General features: G+C 29.0%; 1 protein-coding gene across 1 annotated transcript in view; it reads right to left on the reverse strand.

Annotated features, from left to right (window-relative positions):
* LOC129958952 (ankyrin repeat and SAM domain-containing protein 1A-like) overlaps nt 1–13479 on the reverse strand; it is a 111031-nt gene that overhangs the window by 76971 nt on the left and 20581 nt on the right. Inside the window, exons 2-4 of the mRNA XM_056071708.1 lie at nt 2440–2520; nt 970–1126; nt 265–339 (exon numbers count right to left, since the gene is read on the reverse strand). Coding sequence (XP_055927683.1) covers nt 265–339; nt 970–1126; nt 2440–2520 — 313 coding nt within the window. The remainder of the gene's footprint in view (nt 1–264; nt 340–969; nt 1127–2439; nt 2521–13479) is intronic.

Below are 13479 nucleotides of genomic sequence, written 5' to 3' on the forward strand. Positions count from 1 at the left end.
AAAAATCTTATGTCCGAAACTCTGTTTACACTCGTAACATTAATGAATCTGAAATAAGACTTGCTTTGTTGAACTTGAGGAGATCCGGTGCATTATTCTTCAATGTTTAATAACTATTGCATTTTTTGATATTATTGTATTCTGTATTTTTAAAAGCATATTTTATTTTAAAAATTGAAAATATGGAATTAATAACATAACGAGTTTTTGAGCTCAGCAGAATTTATTGGGGGGAAAAAACTGATAAGAAAATAATATACAAACCTCAAGTAAAAGTTTTACTATTTCAGTATGCCCATATTGAGCAGCAGAATGAAGAGCACTTTCATGGTCAAAATTCTAGAAAGAATGAAGATATAAATTCATTAAAATTGCCATCGACAGTAAGCTTTTTATAGTCATAAAAAAGTATTACAGAACACGCAAAAACTGATATATTCAAGAAATAATTGCAGGAATAACTGCTCGATAAAATTTGATTAACGGATGAGCGATTGTGTAATCTTTTATTTTAAGAAATGAAAGGTTGTTATTTGAGAAACGAAACTTCCATGATATAAAGGTTTCATTTCTCAAATTGGCTGGATTTCAATTTCAGTTAAATGTGACATATTTTATGCAGCCATTTAAATTTTGTGAAGGTTAGTACTTTGAGAACGAACAGATGTATGATCGCAAATAATTGTTTAAAACTTATTCACAAAATAAATCTGAAGGGTAAAATTTCTATACATTTTTTATCTCCTAGTCGTATACAACATACACGAATCGCCAAAAGCGTTGCTCAAAAATATGAGTCCCATCTATATTTCTTATGATAGAGTCAATGCACATAAGTAGTATTAGAAATATAAAGGAAATACTCAAAAATAAATTCTTCTATGCAGTACCATAGAAACACATAACTCTCAATTCTTTTTTAAGAAATTCAAATTCATTCTAGTACAGAAATTAAATATTAAAACTTGCCATATGATTTACACTTGGAAAAGAAGGCCCATGAGTCAAAAGCAGTTCAACAATATCTGTATTCCCTGACCATGCAGCTAGATGTAGAGGTGTACATCCTTTGTGATCAACAATATTAGCAGAAGCTTCATGTGTCAATAGCAATGCAACAATTTCTCTGAAAAATAAATAAATAAATAAAAAAATTAAGCAACAGCAACAAGTAAAAAAAAAAAAAAAATCTTAAATGGTTTTCAAATCCTCCAGTTTTCAAATATTTTACAATAAAAATATAAGAAATAAAGATAAAACACCATCTATCAAAACTGGATGGCGAGATGGTGTTTTATCAAATATTAGATAGATTTAAATCACATTCACAGAATAAAGATCTATGAATTAAAACTTCAGCATTTTATTCTTGATTAGAAGAGGTTAATGCAGTTGGTGAGTAAAGAAATTATTCTCAAAAAATTTGCCAACGAAAAGTAAGGGGTTAACCAAGTTTTAAGAAATGGAGAAAAGATTCTGGCGTCATTAAATGTTTTTGGTACTTTATTTTTTAGGCAATGAAACAAACAACTTCGGAACATCAGTTGTGTTGTGAAAAATACTAAAATCTTTAAAGTCATTAAAAATTATTAAAATACACCAATCAACCGAAGGTAGCTCATTGGTAAGTGGAAACCTCCTTTTAAAGTGGTGATATTGGGAAACATTTCATTTTCAGTGCTGCATAAGTTTTATGCGCAAATATTGTCAAGGCCAAAATTATATCTCTAATATCGTAGTAATATTCATCGTCGAAGATCACAATGATATTATACAATATAAGCAGGAATAATTATACTATTTTGCATCATCCAGATAGAAAAATTTTAAGAATTACAGCATTAAAAAAATTTTTTTAATGGAATAGTGTCCGGAACCTATACAATTGACAGAATGCGAATTACAGTAATATAGGAATCAAGGACTGACTAAACTGGCGGGCATGATTCCTAGAAAAGAATAATCCTTTATGGGTTATGATGACAATTCCAAATTGATTAAGATGCAATGCAGTGCGGATCTTCCTGAGTAACTGTAATTGGAATTAATATCTGCCAATAAGTGGATAACCTGAAGTATTATAAATCTCCCATAAATTAAATATCAAATATAAAACCTCAGATATTATATACATTCTATAATATTATTAATTATAAATATTATATACTCGACAGTACGCTGACGCTCGAATCCTCCTTTTTCTCATATTATTTAGAAAGCATCATTTATTCTCAAGCGTGAAATGTATTTTTAATTCCCTTCATAAGACTGCCTTTGGAAAAACGGGAAATAATGTTGGACAGTCTCTTTAACTCTTTAAACTCAACATTACGGATCTAAAATAATACAAAATAAAATTGCATAACAAATATGAATTTTTCAAAGAGATAAATTAAATAAAAAGAGATAAAAAATATAAATAGGAAGAAAAAAACTTACTTATGACCATTTAAACAAGCATGATGCAAAGGTGTATACCCATTATTGTCTTGGATATTTGGTCCTGGTCCACGCCTTAAGCTAGAGGGAAAAAACGGAGGGAAATGCATATTAAGAATCACAATAAAAACAACTCACTGCAAATAATAATAATCCATTAGCTTAAAATGCTGGTTCTGAACTGTTTTATCTAATGATTAAAATCACAGATACATACAAGAACTTCCTGCATTAAATGACTTTTATATGAAACCCCTTTTAATTCGGATTAAAAAAAGTTTTCAAATAAATATTTTTTTTTTTAAATTTCAATAGTTGATCTCCAAAGAGATTTATGCATTTCATAAAACTTTTTACAATGTCGTATGAATGATTTTACATCTTATTAATGAACGAGCTAATGAAATTACTACAAAATAAAATGTGATGACTAGTAATTCCTAGACGAGTTTTTCGGATTCCCGATTAAATTATATTCACAGTTCCAGAAGCACGAGAGGAGATGTGAAGATACGAAGCTAAATCCGTTCGATATACAGAAAAAGTACAATTCCAAAAAGCATCCTTGTATTAGAAGTGAATCCCCCCTCCCCAGGTTTTAAGAAAGCAGTCAGTCTCCCATTTGTACATTTGCAGAATCAGCTAATATTTATATTAAGAACTAGCGAATAGCGACCGGCAAGATGGCAATGTATTGAATCTGAATTTATAATGCTTATGGATATTTCTTTGGGCCTTACAATACTGAATCACTAGAACAGTTATATTAGAAGGACGTAACTTTGCCAACATCCACAAGAAAAGATTCCAAGGAACTTCAATGGTAAAAGATTATTATGGAATAGTGGAATAGAAGTAATAATCCTTTCACGTCTTTTTTTAGACCTCTATTTCTAGCATTAAGTTCTAATAATGTAATCAGTTATACAATCGATTAATTTCTTATTATATATATTTCAAACTGTGTGCAAAGAGAAAATATCTTACATGAGTAATTATTTCAGTACGCCAGGTTCTACAATTTCAGGATATTTAAAAAAATTAAAATCTTAAAAAGAAATTTTATTAATAGTTTATACTTTATAACTATCAAAAGTTTATGCCATAATGTAAATTTTATATGATTTGAAATGGAAAATAATACTTAAAAAATATTTTTTTTAACAGTGTGGTATTACATTTTTTGACAAAAATGCATTACTACTGCAAGGAATCAAATGCAGCACTCATATTTGAAATTGAAAAGCTCCAAAAATTATAATTTCAATTTTTTTATTCCAGTCCAATTTTCTTTATAAAAAATAATTATGAAATAAACGGAAATGCAGTGAGGCGAATTGAATGGAGTGTGACCTTGAACCTTTACCCCAGATTTGTTTTCCCCCTAATCGGCATTTTAGTTAAAACGCATCACTAAATTTTAGAATAATAATTGAATGCAATATTTATAAAAGGACGTCGCTCAAGTTGCGACATTTTACTATAATTTTGTCGAAGATTTCATTTACTGACGTATCTTGCTAACTTTGTAAAACTATGTTTTAGTAGAGTTTTCAGATGAATCTGATTCATGTGAATGCTAAACTCGCATTCATCAAAATCGACACAGATTCATTAAATTTCGCAAAAAAAGTTTTTAAAATCCATTTTTATTAGTGCACTAAAAAGTATAATTTTGTATATTAATTATAATTGACTTGTTATTCTTTTGTTATAGTAAATATTATGGAAGCTTGGAGTCAATTTTCTCAAGTTCACCACCAAATGGCATCGGATGTAGGTAATCAAAATTTGACTGAATTATTCGATTAACTTAAAATTAAATGGAAATATTAAAACTGTAAGTTTTTAATGAGAACACACAAGAATACAAAATTTCAAAACTTTAGCGCATCAGGAAGTGAGTAAAATAACCGATTACAAAATTCTATCTTTAAAAAATGGACCAAGTGAAACTAAGTAAAAGTTTATAATAATAAAGATAAAAAAAGTTTTTTAAAAATTGCTTTTTTATCAGTAAACGAAAAACTAATTTTTCTTCAAAAATCTGAAGGTCAAAACAAAAATTGCAAAGGTGAGAGTCACAACGAGAAATACTTAAAGTAACTTGGAATTGTAACCTCACTTATAATGTATTTACAGCGTGATATAACGAATGTTTAAGAATCTTTTGTTATGATAATCATTGAGACATAATATCTTTAATCTACTGTTTTTTTGCACCTCGCGCTTTTTAATTTTTAATATATCGATAAAAAGCATTTCCTTCGTTTTAGTAAAATACTCAAACCTTATCCGGAAATCGAACCGGGTTACTCTGGTGTTATAACAACTCGCAATCAATCTTACCAAATGACGTGTTCTCTTGAAGTTTACATCCAAATTATATAAAATTTCCTCTTGAAGAAAATTACTCTCTATTGACATTTCTAGAAATACATATTGTAATTCGTATGTGCATTTAATATTCCATTAAAATATTAAATACTATAGTTTGCATCAGTAATATTCTGATTACTAAAAATAAATATTTTGATTATCATCTTCTTGTAATTTTATTTATTTCTAATTGTTTATATACAGATTACTGTATATAAAAAATTTGAAAGCTAAAACAAAATCGTAAAATTGCTAGATTCTGATAGAAACACACTAAGTAAATTGAAATTTTAATTACATTTATAATACATTTTAATTTTTAATAAATGTCCAATCATTTCTTTCTTATGATTTACGTTTTGTTCAAAATTTCCTTATAATAATGCACGATTTCTGACAAATATAATTATTTCCTACTTTTTATAACTCTGATAAAAAGCGTTTAAAAACGTTATTTTTACTATTTTCTAATTTTAATCTTTAACAAATTCATAATTATAAACATCGTAGAATTTAAAAATTAATATTACTTAAATTTAATATTAGATGGAGTCATCCATATGCATTAGTATTTAGTTAAAATAATATATTCATTGGTAATTAAGTATAGTATTAAAATAATATATCATCCCAGGGAACAAATAATTGAATAGTGAACATGACCTATCATAACAATAAAACATTTCAAGGGGGGGAAAAAAGCGTTTATATGCAGTCTTTTCTGTTATCGATAAGTAAATAGTTAATAAACCTGAGGAGAACTGGCCCCATTGCAAATCGACCCCTTACACTTAAGAGTATGGCTTCCTAGGACGTGAATATCAGCTTGAAATTTTTCTAGATCTCAACTACACGAAATTAATATTACAGCAGAGTGAACCTTGGCGGACGGGGACAAAATAAATATCTTCACAGACAGTTTGTCTTCTGTGCGAATATTAAAAAATGTTGCAATCAAATTCACATTTATATTTTATGTGGATATTATATATAAATTTTTGAATGAAGTTTTGTAAGTCAGAAATGCGTCGGAGGACATTTAAAAAACCTTAGGAATAGAGCTGACAGATCAATTTCATGAGATTGTATCCAATTATGGTTAAATATTAAAAATTCTAATACCTTATTCTTATACAGTGTTTCTAAATTCATGGGCCAAATTTTAAGGGAAGGCAAAATACGTATAAAGAAGCATTTTTGTACAGCAGTATGTGGTCGAAAATGAAAAGTGTAGATGGAAAAAACAAGAAATGCAGAGGAAATGAAAATAATAATAATAATAATGAAAGAAAAAAAAAAGCACTTCCTTCACATAATATTTATAGAGCAGACGACATTCAAGTTAAGTGATATAACTTTAAAAAATGAATTTTAGGAAAGAAAAATGAAAAATATTGAAAAATGTGGTTTATTTAGTTTGCGTTTCAAATCGTCTGCGAAACAATTTTATTGAGTTTGAATGGCGAGTTCAAATGATTCTTTACTGTTAGAGAATAATACTCTGCGTGATAGTACAATTTACGCTCACTGAGAAAGCAGACATGCATCTTATGTACAGGGCTGCAAAGGAATGGAAGAGAGGCGTTTAGACTTTACCATAAACGATTCCTCAATAGGACAATGCCGAATCACAAAATTATTCCGCGTTTACATCGTCAGTTTTGCAAGCGCAGTTTATTTCATGTCAAGAGACCGAATGCGGGTTGATTTTGGCATGTAAGAATTCTAGAAATGAAAGAACGTAGTCTGAATGAATGTGAAGATAATCTAAGCCCTAGTACAAGATCGACTGCATGAAGTGCGGGTGTGAGTAAACACACTGTATGGAACCCTAAGCATTTCTTGTTTTTCCTCCCAACACTTTCCATTTCCGACTTCATATTGCCATACAAAAAAAAAAAAAAAATGTTTATATGTATTTTACCTACACTTAAAAGTTTGGCCCATGAATTCAGAGACACCTTGTATATAAAATACTTCTAAACGTCATATTTGTCAGAAATTTAATGAATTTTGAATGCATTCTTCCACATATATTTGAGAAACTATATGCCTACTGATTCTAATAACCTTTTAAAAAATTAACAAAGATTTAACTGTCCCAATAAATCATAAAAGATCTCTTCATATTTATTTAGATTTAAATTGTTTAATAATTCCACTTATGCTTGACACGCTTTCTCTGTAATGCTAACAACTATTGCTTGCTTTTCATCTACCGCTCAATTCAATTTTCTGATTGTGTGGATCTTAATAAAACCTGAGTGGACTGAAATAAAAACTTAGTTATCAAAAGAGAGAGAGACCAACTGTACGAATCAATTTATATGTACATATATAACAACTGAATCAATTAGCTTTTTAAAAACATTTTATGGCATACTATCAGTTTTTGAATTTCTGATTCTTTCTTTTCAAACAGTTATTTTGTATTTATTGTGCAATTTAATATTTGTTTGTTCGTTCGTTAATTGTTTATATATTAGTATATTGTGATAAGGCATTGTATTGAGGGTTTTTATTTTTTAAATTCCTGTATGCAGTTGACTGCATAAAATACATTTCCGTATTCTTAATTATTAATATTTGGCTAGGAAATATTTTTAAAAAAATATTAGACAAATTCGTTGATGGTTTAATTAAAAGTTCTGAAAATAAAAGTATGCTACACAACCACCAAAAGTGCACTTTAGTCTCAGTTATAAAAATTATTATTATAATTTTTTTTTTCTTCGGACAATACTTATAGTACGTGCATACTGTAATTAGTAATACATATAACATATTTTTTAGATTAGGAATGGATTAGATTAATTTCACCTTTTTGTGACTTATTTTTCATATTTACCTACTAGTTGATATTCTGAAAACAAACACATGTCACAAGCGTTCACATAAACGTTTCTTATTCTTTCGTATTAGCACGCACATTTTTAAGAACTTATAGCATGACAAATGACACATTAGATCAGTTGCTGTTAGATATGTGCTGTAAGCATAGTTTGAAATATATATATATATATATGAAATAATAGCACTGGATAGAATATCAACGCAGAAACAATAATTTTTTTAAATATATACAATATTTTAATGTGAAAAACACAAACATACAGGATGATTCCAAATACACGCTACAGACTTAGAGGGGAGGGAGGGAGCAAGGATACGAATAATATTCACATAGGAAACACAAGTCGCAATCCCATTCTTTAGTCGTAAATATAGGGCGTCTCAATTCAACTGAAACAAGATGTCTTGTTTCTAACTTCTATACTAGAGAGGATATTTTAATGAAATTTTTATAAGTGGGACATTTATTTAAAACAATCATTTATTGAACAGAAATGTATTGGCACAAGTGATGTAAATAAGAGAGGGAAAGAAAGACAAAGCGTTTCCTGACGGCGTCATTGACAAGTACAGTGTTTACAAAAACTGTTCAAATTGCGCCCACTTACAATGATTCATATTTGACAGCGTCGGTTAAGCGACTGGCATACACTGTCTAGATGCTAGGTATTTCACGCGTGCGACAACTGCTGATATTTTGGGGACAACTGAAGCCTCGTAAACTCTTCAGATGTTCCCAGACAAAGTGCTCGATGAATCCGGAGATTGGGGTGGCGCAGGGACCACGCTATTGCTGAAAATTACATTAAAATATCCTCACTAGTGTAGCAGTTAGAAACAAAACATCTAGTTTCAGTTCAATTAATACACTCTATATTTATGACTGAAGAAATGGATTGCGACCTATGTGAATATTATTCGCATCCTTGTTCTCTACCTCCCCTCCAAGTTTGTACCATGTATTTGGAATCATCCTATATAAAATAATGAAAATTTAATATTGCAGAAATTATATTTATATCTTTAGGCTTCAATTCACGCAAATTCAAAATTCGATCTATGTATTATTAAAACTGAATGTAAGTATGAGTTGTAGTATTATCTCTTGGTAACCAATATTTTCAAACACAGAGCGCCAGTGAACAGAGCTACTTAAAATATCTGCTCTAGAGTCGGCATAATCTACAAATAATATAATCATAGCGATTTATTGACAGACTATTATGATGCTAATGACAAACAATCATAATCTACATTATATTCATCATTCCTAATCTTACATGGAAATTTACAATAAATGAAAAAATATGCCCCGAAATATTTTTTTTTAATGTCGCACAAGTAACTTTTTTTAAAAGTTGCATAATAACTACATAAATGACTACATAAATTTTCGAACTGTACATATTAAACTTGCATCGTCAAAATAAAAATAAAAAAATCTATAACTTTCAGGCATTGAGTTGGAGTTTGGTAGTAGGAGAACTAACTAATCAGGTTTTACAGATTCATACTACAGATTACCAAAACAAATAAAATAAAACACACCAAGAAAATTGTGCTCCAGTCCTTCGATTTTGTAAGAAATATAAAGTTCGGGGAATATAACGGTATCAAGAAACTCTTCTGATGTTGACTTGATAAGTTTTTAGAGAAAAGAATTCAAAACTGTGTTGATGTTTTCATTTTATGCATTTTAAACGATTTAAAGAAAACTAGTTCAAAGTTTGAAGCTTACCAAAAAGTTTGCTATTGCTGCAAACAGAAACAATTGTCTAATTATATTAGTAAAATCAATGAAAGAATCTTATTCTAAAAATTTCTATAAGAATTAGAATATTTAAATGTAAAATAACAGATGCATTTGAATTCAAATGAAAGATGTGGATATTTTATAAGCAGCATTTAAATTACAAAACGCTTTTTCTTCTGCTTACAAAATTTTTCCTTTCATTTATATTATTTTTATCTTTACTATATTGTGATAGAAATGTATTTCCAAGATAGTTTTTTCGTTTAATTTCAAAAAACATCAGCAATACGATGCCGTTCTTTTCTTCAAAAGACGTAATGGACAAACCTGACATTCGCAATATTGTAAAAACAAAATGCCTCAGTTAAAGCTTAGTAGAGTCAAGACATAAGCCAAAATTTCGTTTTTGTTTCCTTTTTCTTTTTTTTTTCTTCCCAAAAGAATATTGTTACTCATAAAAGATTTATTTTTTTAATCAATGTTTTTGTATTTACTCTCATTCATAATTATATATGAATTGCAATTTTTAACATCAGACTATGCAATTTTTAACATTTTTGATACTTGTAATTTTTAAAAGTGAGACACTCATTATGCCTTTGAAAGCAGGTCTTTTTCCGTTTTGCTACTATACATTTTTTGACATCTTTTCTTCATTGAAAAAGTTTGAAATTTTTGAAGAAAGAATTCACTTTAAGAATATCTTAGCTCTCGATTAGCTTGATCTTTTTTCTTATTTGTATTTATAAATTTGAAAAATTGGCACTATAAATTTTCTCGATATACAACAAAGAAATTAAAATCATAACCACAAATGAAAGGAGATAGTGGTTAAAATAATTTATAATTTGAATAAAGAAATTCTGCATTAAAATTGCTTTTGAAACAAACTGCTGGCATAAGAAAAACATTTTAATTCGAATTGAAAAGGAAATAAGGAACAGAATAATAGAATTTTGAAAATAAAAGAAGAAAAATTGAAAAACGATTTTTTTCGTCGCATTTTTATGGTATAAGTCTCTAATCACTTTATACCTTACAAAGGACAATTTTCCAACAGAACAAAAGGGCTTATATTTATGGACGATATACACGAATATAACTGTAACACATGTAAAAAAATCCTTTTTTCATACTAGCCTTTCAAAATATCATAATTACTTCAAAGCTTAATCATCTGTCGTCAACTCAGGGCTTCTTAAAAATGTCGAATCAGCAGCTCCTGCAAAATCGCATTCCTCATTTTTATATATATATATATATCCCTCCATCAATTTTTAAATTAAATTAAGAACTTCAGTAAAAAGCATTTATTTTCTTCCCCATCGAATTTATACTCATACTTCTAATTTCAAAGTTTAATCAAATAAGATACACAAGTACAAAAAAAGATTTCGGTTTTTTGTAGAGACTGAAAATAAAGTTACAAAAATTAAATTTCTACACAGCCCCCATAGCAAAAAAAACCTCGATGAGTTAAACGCTTTTTTTATACTCATGTATAAGCACACAAAGCTGCTTAAATGTGTTGAAATATTAAAATGCAAATTTAATGAGTAAGATCACTTTTTCATACCTCGTACTGGTCTTTAAGGAAGTGTTTCGTAGTCTTTTTCAGAAATAATAAACATACTACAAAAAGTTATTAAAAGGTTGGAGTCATAATGCATTTATTAACTTTCATTAAATTTTGAAAAATAGACAAAATAAACATTAAATGAAATACTTATATACTTGTTCATTTAATATTTGTGGCATAAAGACAGGTTTTTTGAATTCTAGAAATCTGTTGCGTCTACAGGAGACGCGTTCAACAAAGACGAACGTAAGAAATGCCATAAATAAAATTCACCAGGCGTCAAGTCAGGTGATATCCAAGAAAATTAACAGATTCTTGTGAGCCAATCCACCTATCAAAAAATTTAGCATTCAACCATCGTCTAACAGCTGATGCATGGTGAAGATGAGCACCATCTAGTTGAGACCAGATCTATAGAAATACTGTCAAAAGCCAAAGTTTCAGACATAATTCCATTCAAAACTAAACGAATATATCGGTCACCACTCAGTATACTGATGAGCAAAATAGGATCAACTAAAGTTTCTAAATATGCCACACCACAAATTTATAGAAAATTGTTACTGATGATAAGCATGTTAAACGAAGAATGATCGTTTAAAAAGTGATCGTTTTGACGACTGATTTTTCCATCTTGATTTAAGCAACGTTCGTCTGTCCAAATGACATTTCTGGGGAAACAAAGATTCGATTTCGCATGAAGTGGGGCCTAATTGTAAAGCTCTAGATGTTGACAGGGAATTGATCATAGCTGTTCAAAAAGACTGTATGAATGCTAATAAATATATTGAAGTAATTTCTACACTGCAGTTTTTGTAATGACGAGTTCTGACAATTCGTATACTAGCATGATGGGAACTTCAAAAATAAATTATGAAAAGCTAATTATACAGAAATAGACCAAAATGACAGTTTCTTTATCACATATATTTCTGTATCACCCCAGCCTCCCCCTGGGAAGTTAAAATCCTGCAATCAGCAGTCCAATAAATATATTTTTTCAAAGGATGCGGAAAACTTTCCTATTCTTTTGCAGCATTATGATTACATACAATATTAATCATCAACATTCATCACTCTTTTGGTAAGCTAATACACACAAGCAAAATATTTTCTTTCTTCTTCCACTATTTATCTGAAATATTTTCATTTCAGTTTTCCAAATTTCCATAGAATGAAGGTTTATATCGTAATCTGAATAAAATAAGTTAGCCATCTTTGGCGACCAGCTTGTTCGCCCATATTATTGATTTATTTATTTTTGGCCTGCTAAATATTAATGTAGAATGTATGTATTTTTTAAAAATTAGCTTTATTATTTGATAAAACCGAAAAGCATGAATTTAATTGAATAAGTCAAAATAAATGACAATGCATGCTGATTAAAGAATGTATATATCGTCATTTTCACTGAAATAAAAAAGCGGAAGTGAAAAGTCTACTTCGGATTTGTTGTTCAAAGAAAATATTTTTTAAATCTTATCTTTGACGTTAGTAAAAGCACGCGATTGAATGCTCTGATGCAAAAGATTGAATTTCATAACACTGAAAATTGCTACAAATTGTGTATTACATTAAAAAAATCATTAAAAATATGGAAACTACTGTACAAAAATAATTTTGTTATCATTATAATACTAATTTTTTGAATTTTAAGAGTATAAAAACCATTTTTGTGAGATAATAGCTTTGAAAGATATGGTCATCAATATCCATTGGTAAATCATAGCAATTATCCATCTGGTAACAGTTAAGCCGATTTTTGCGCCTCATTAAACTTTGTTTGGAGCCTGTATCTTAATTTTTTTTACTCCTCCTTTCTTCTGAGTAAATAAAACTTTCGATGAGCTTTACTCAAAGCATTTCTGATAATATTTTTCAGCTTCATTAATCAGCGAAGCCTTGAATGCAGCTGTAAAAACGCTCACTTGAAAATGTAAAATTGTATATATGCTTAGATGGAGAAACATTTTAACTAAAACTGAAACACTATGGGGGCTGTATAAAAATTTATTCTTTAACTTTTTTAATATCAACCTTCAGCTGAAATGTTTTCATGCAATTGTTGACCTTATTTAATGAAATTTTGGAAGTATATGACCAATTATCATAATTAAGGAAAGAAACACTTTGCCCACTCTTTTGGGACATCTTGTTTATATGCTAGATAACGGATGTTGCGCTGTAGAATCTTGTATCAAATGCAATCGTTCATAACTCAGTTGATTGAAATTTTTAAGATTAAAGATTAATTATAAATGCAGATCATTAATTATCTCAGTGATTCCGAGCCATGACCGTTGGAAAGCAAAGTGACACAGCTTAGGTGCTAAGAAAAAAATATCAAAAAGAGAGTGAAAAAAGTGGCGACCTTTTAATAGCTCAGAAAGTAGGACCCTCGTTTCGCGAGTGAAGCTAGAACCGGACAAAAAAAAAAAAAAAAAAAAAAAAAAAAATTGCTTGGACAGCAGTTTAA

The sequence above is a fragment of the Argiope bruennichi genome, chromosome X1 (genome assembly GCF_947563725.1).
Source record: "Argiope bruennichi chromosome X1, qqArgBrue1.1, whole genome shotgun sequence".
In the NCBI taxonomy this organism is placed as follows: Eukaryota; Metazoa; Arthropoda; class Arachnida; order Araneae; family Araneidae; genus Argiope; species Argiope bruennichi.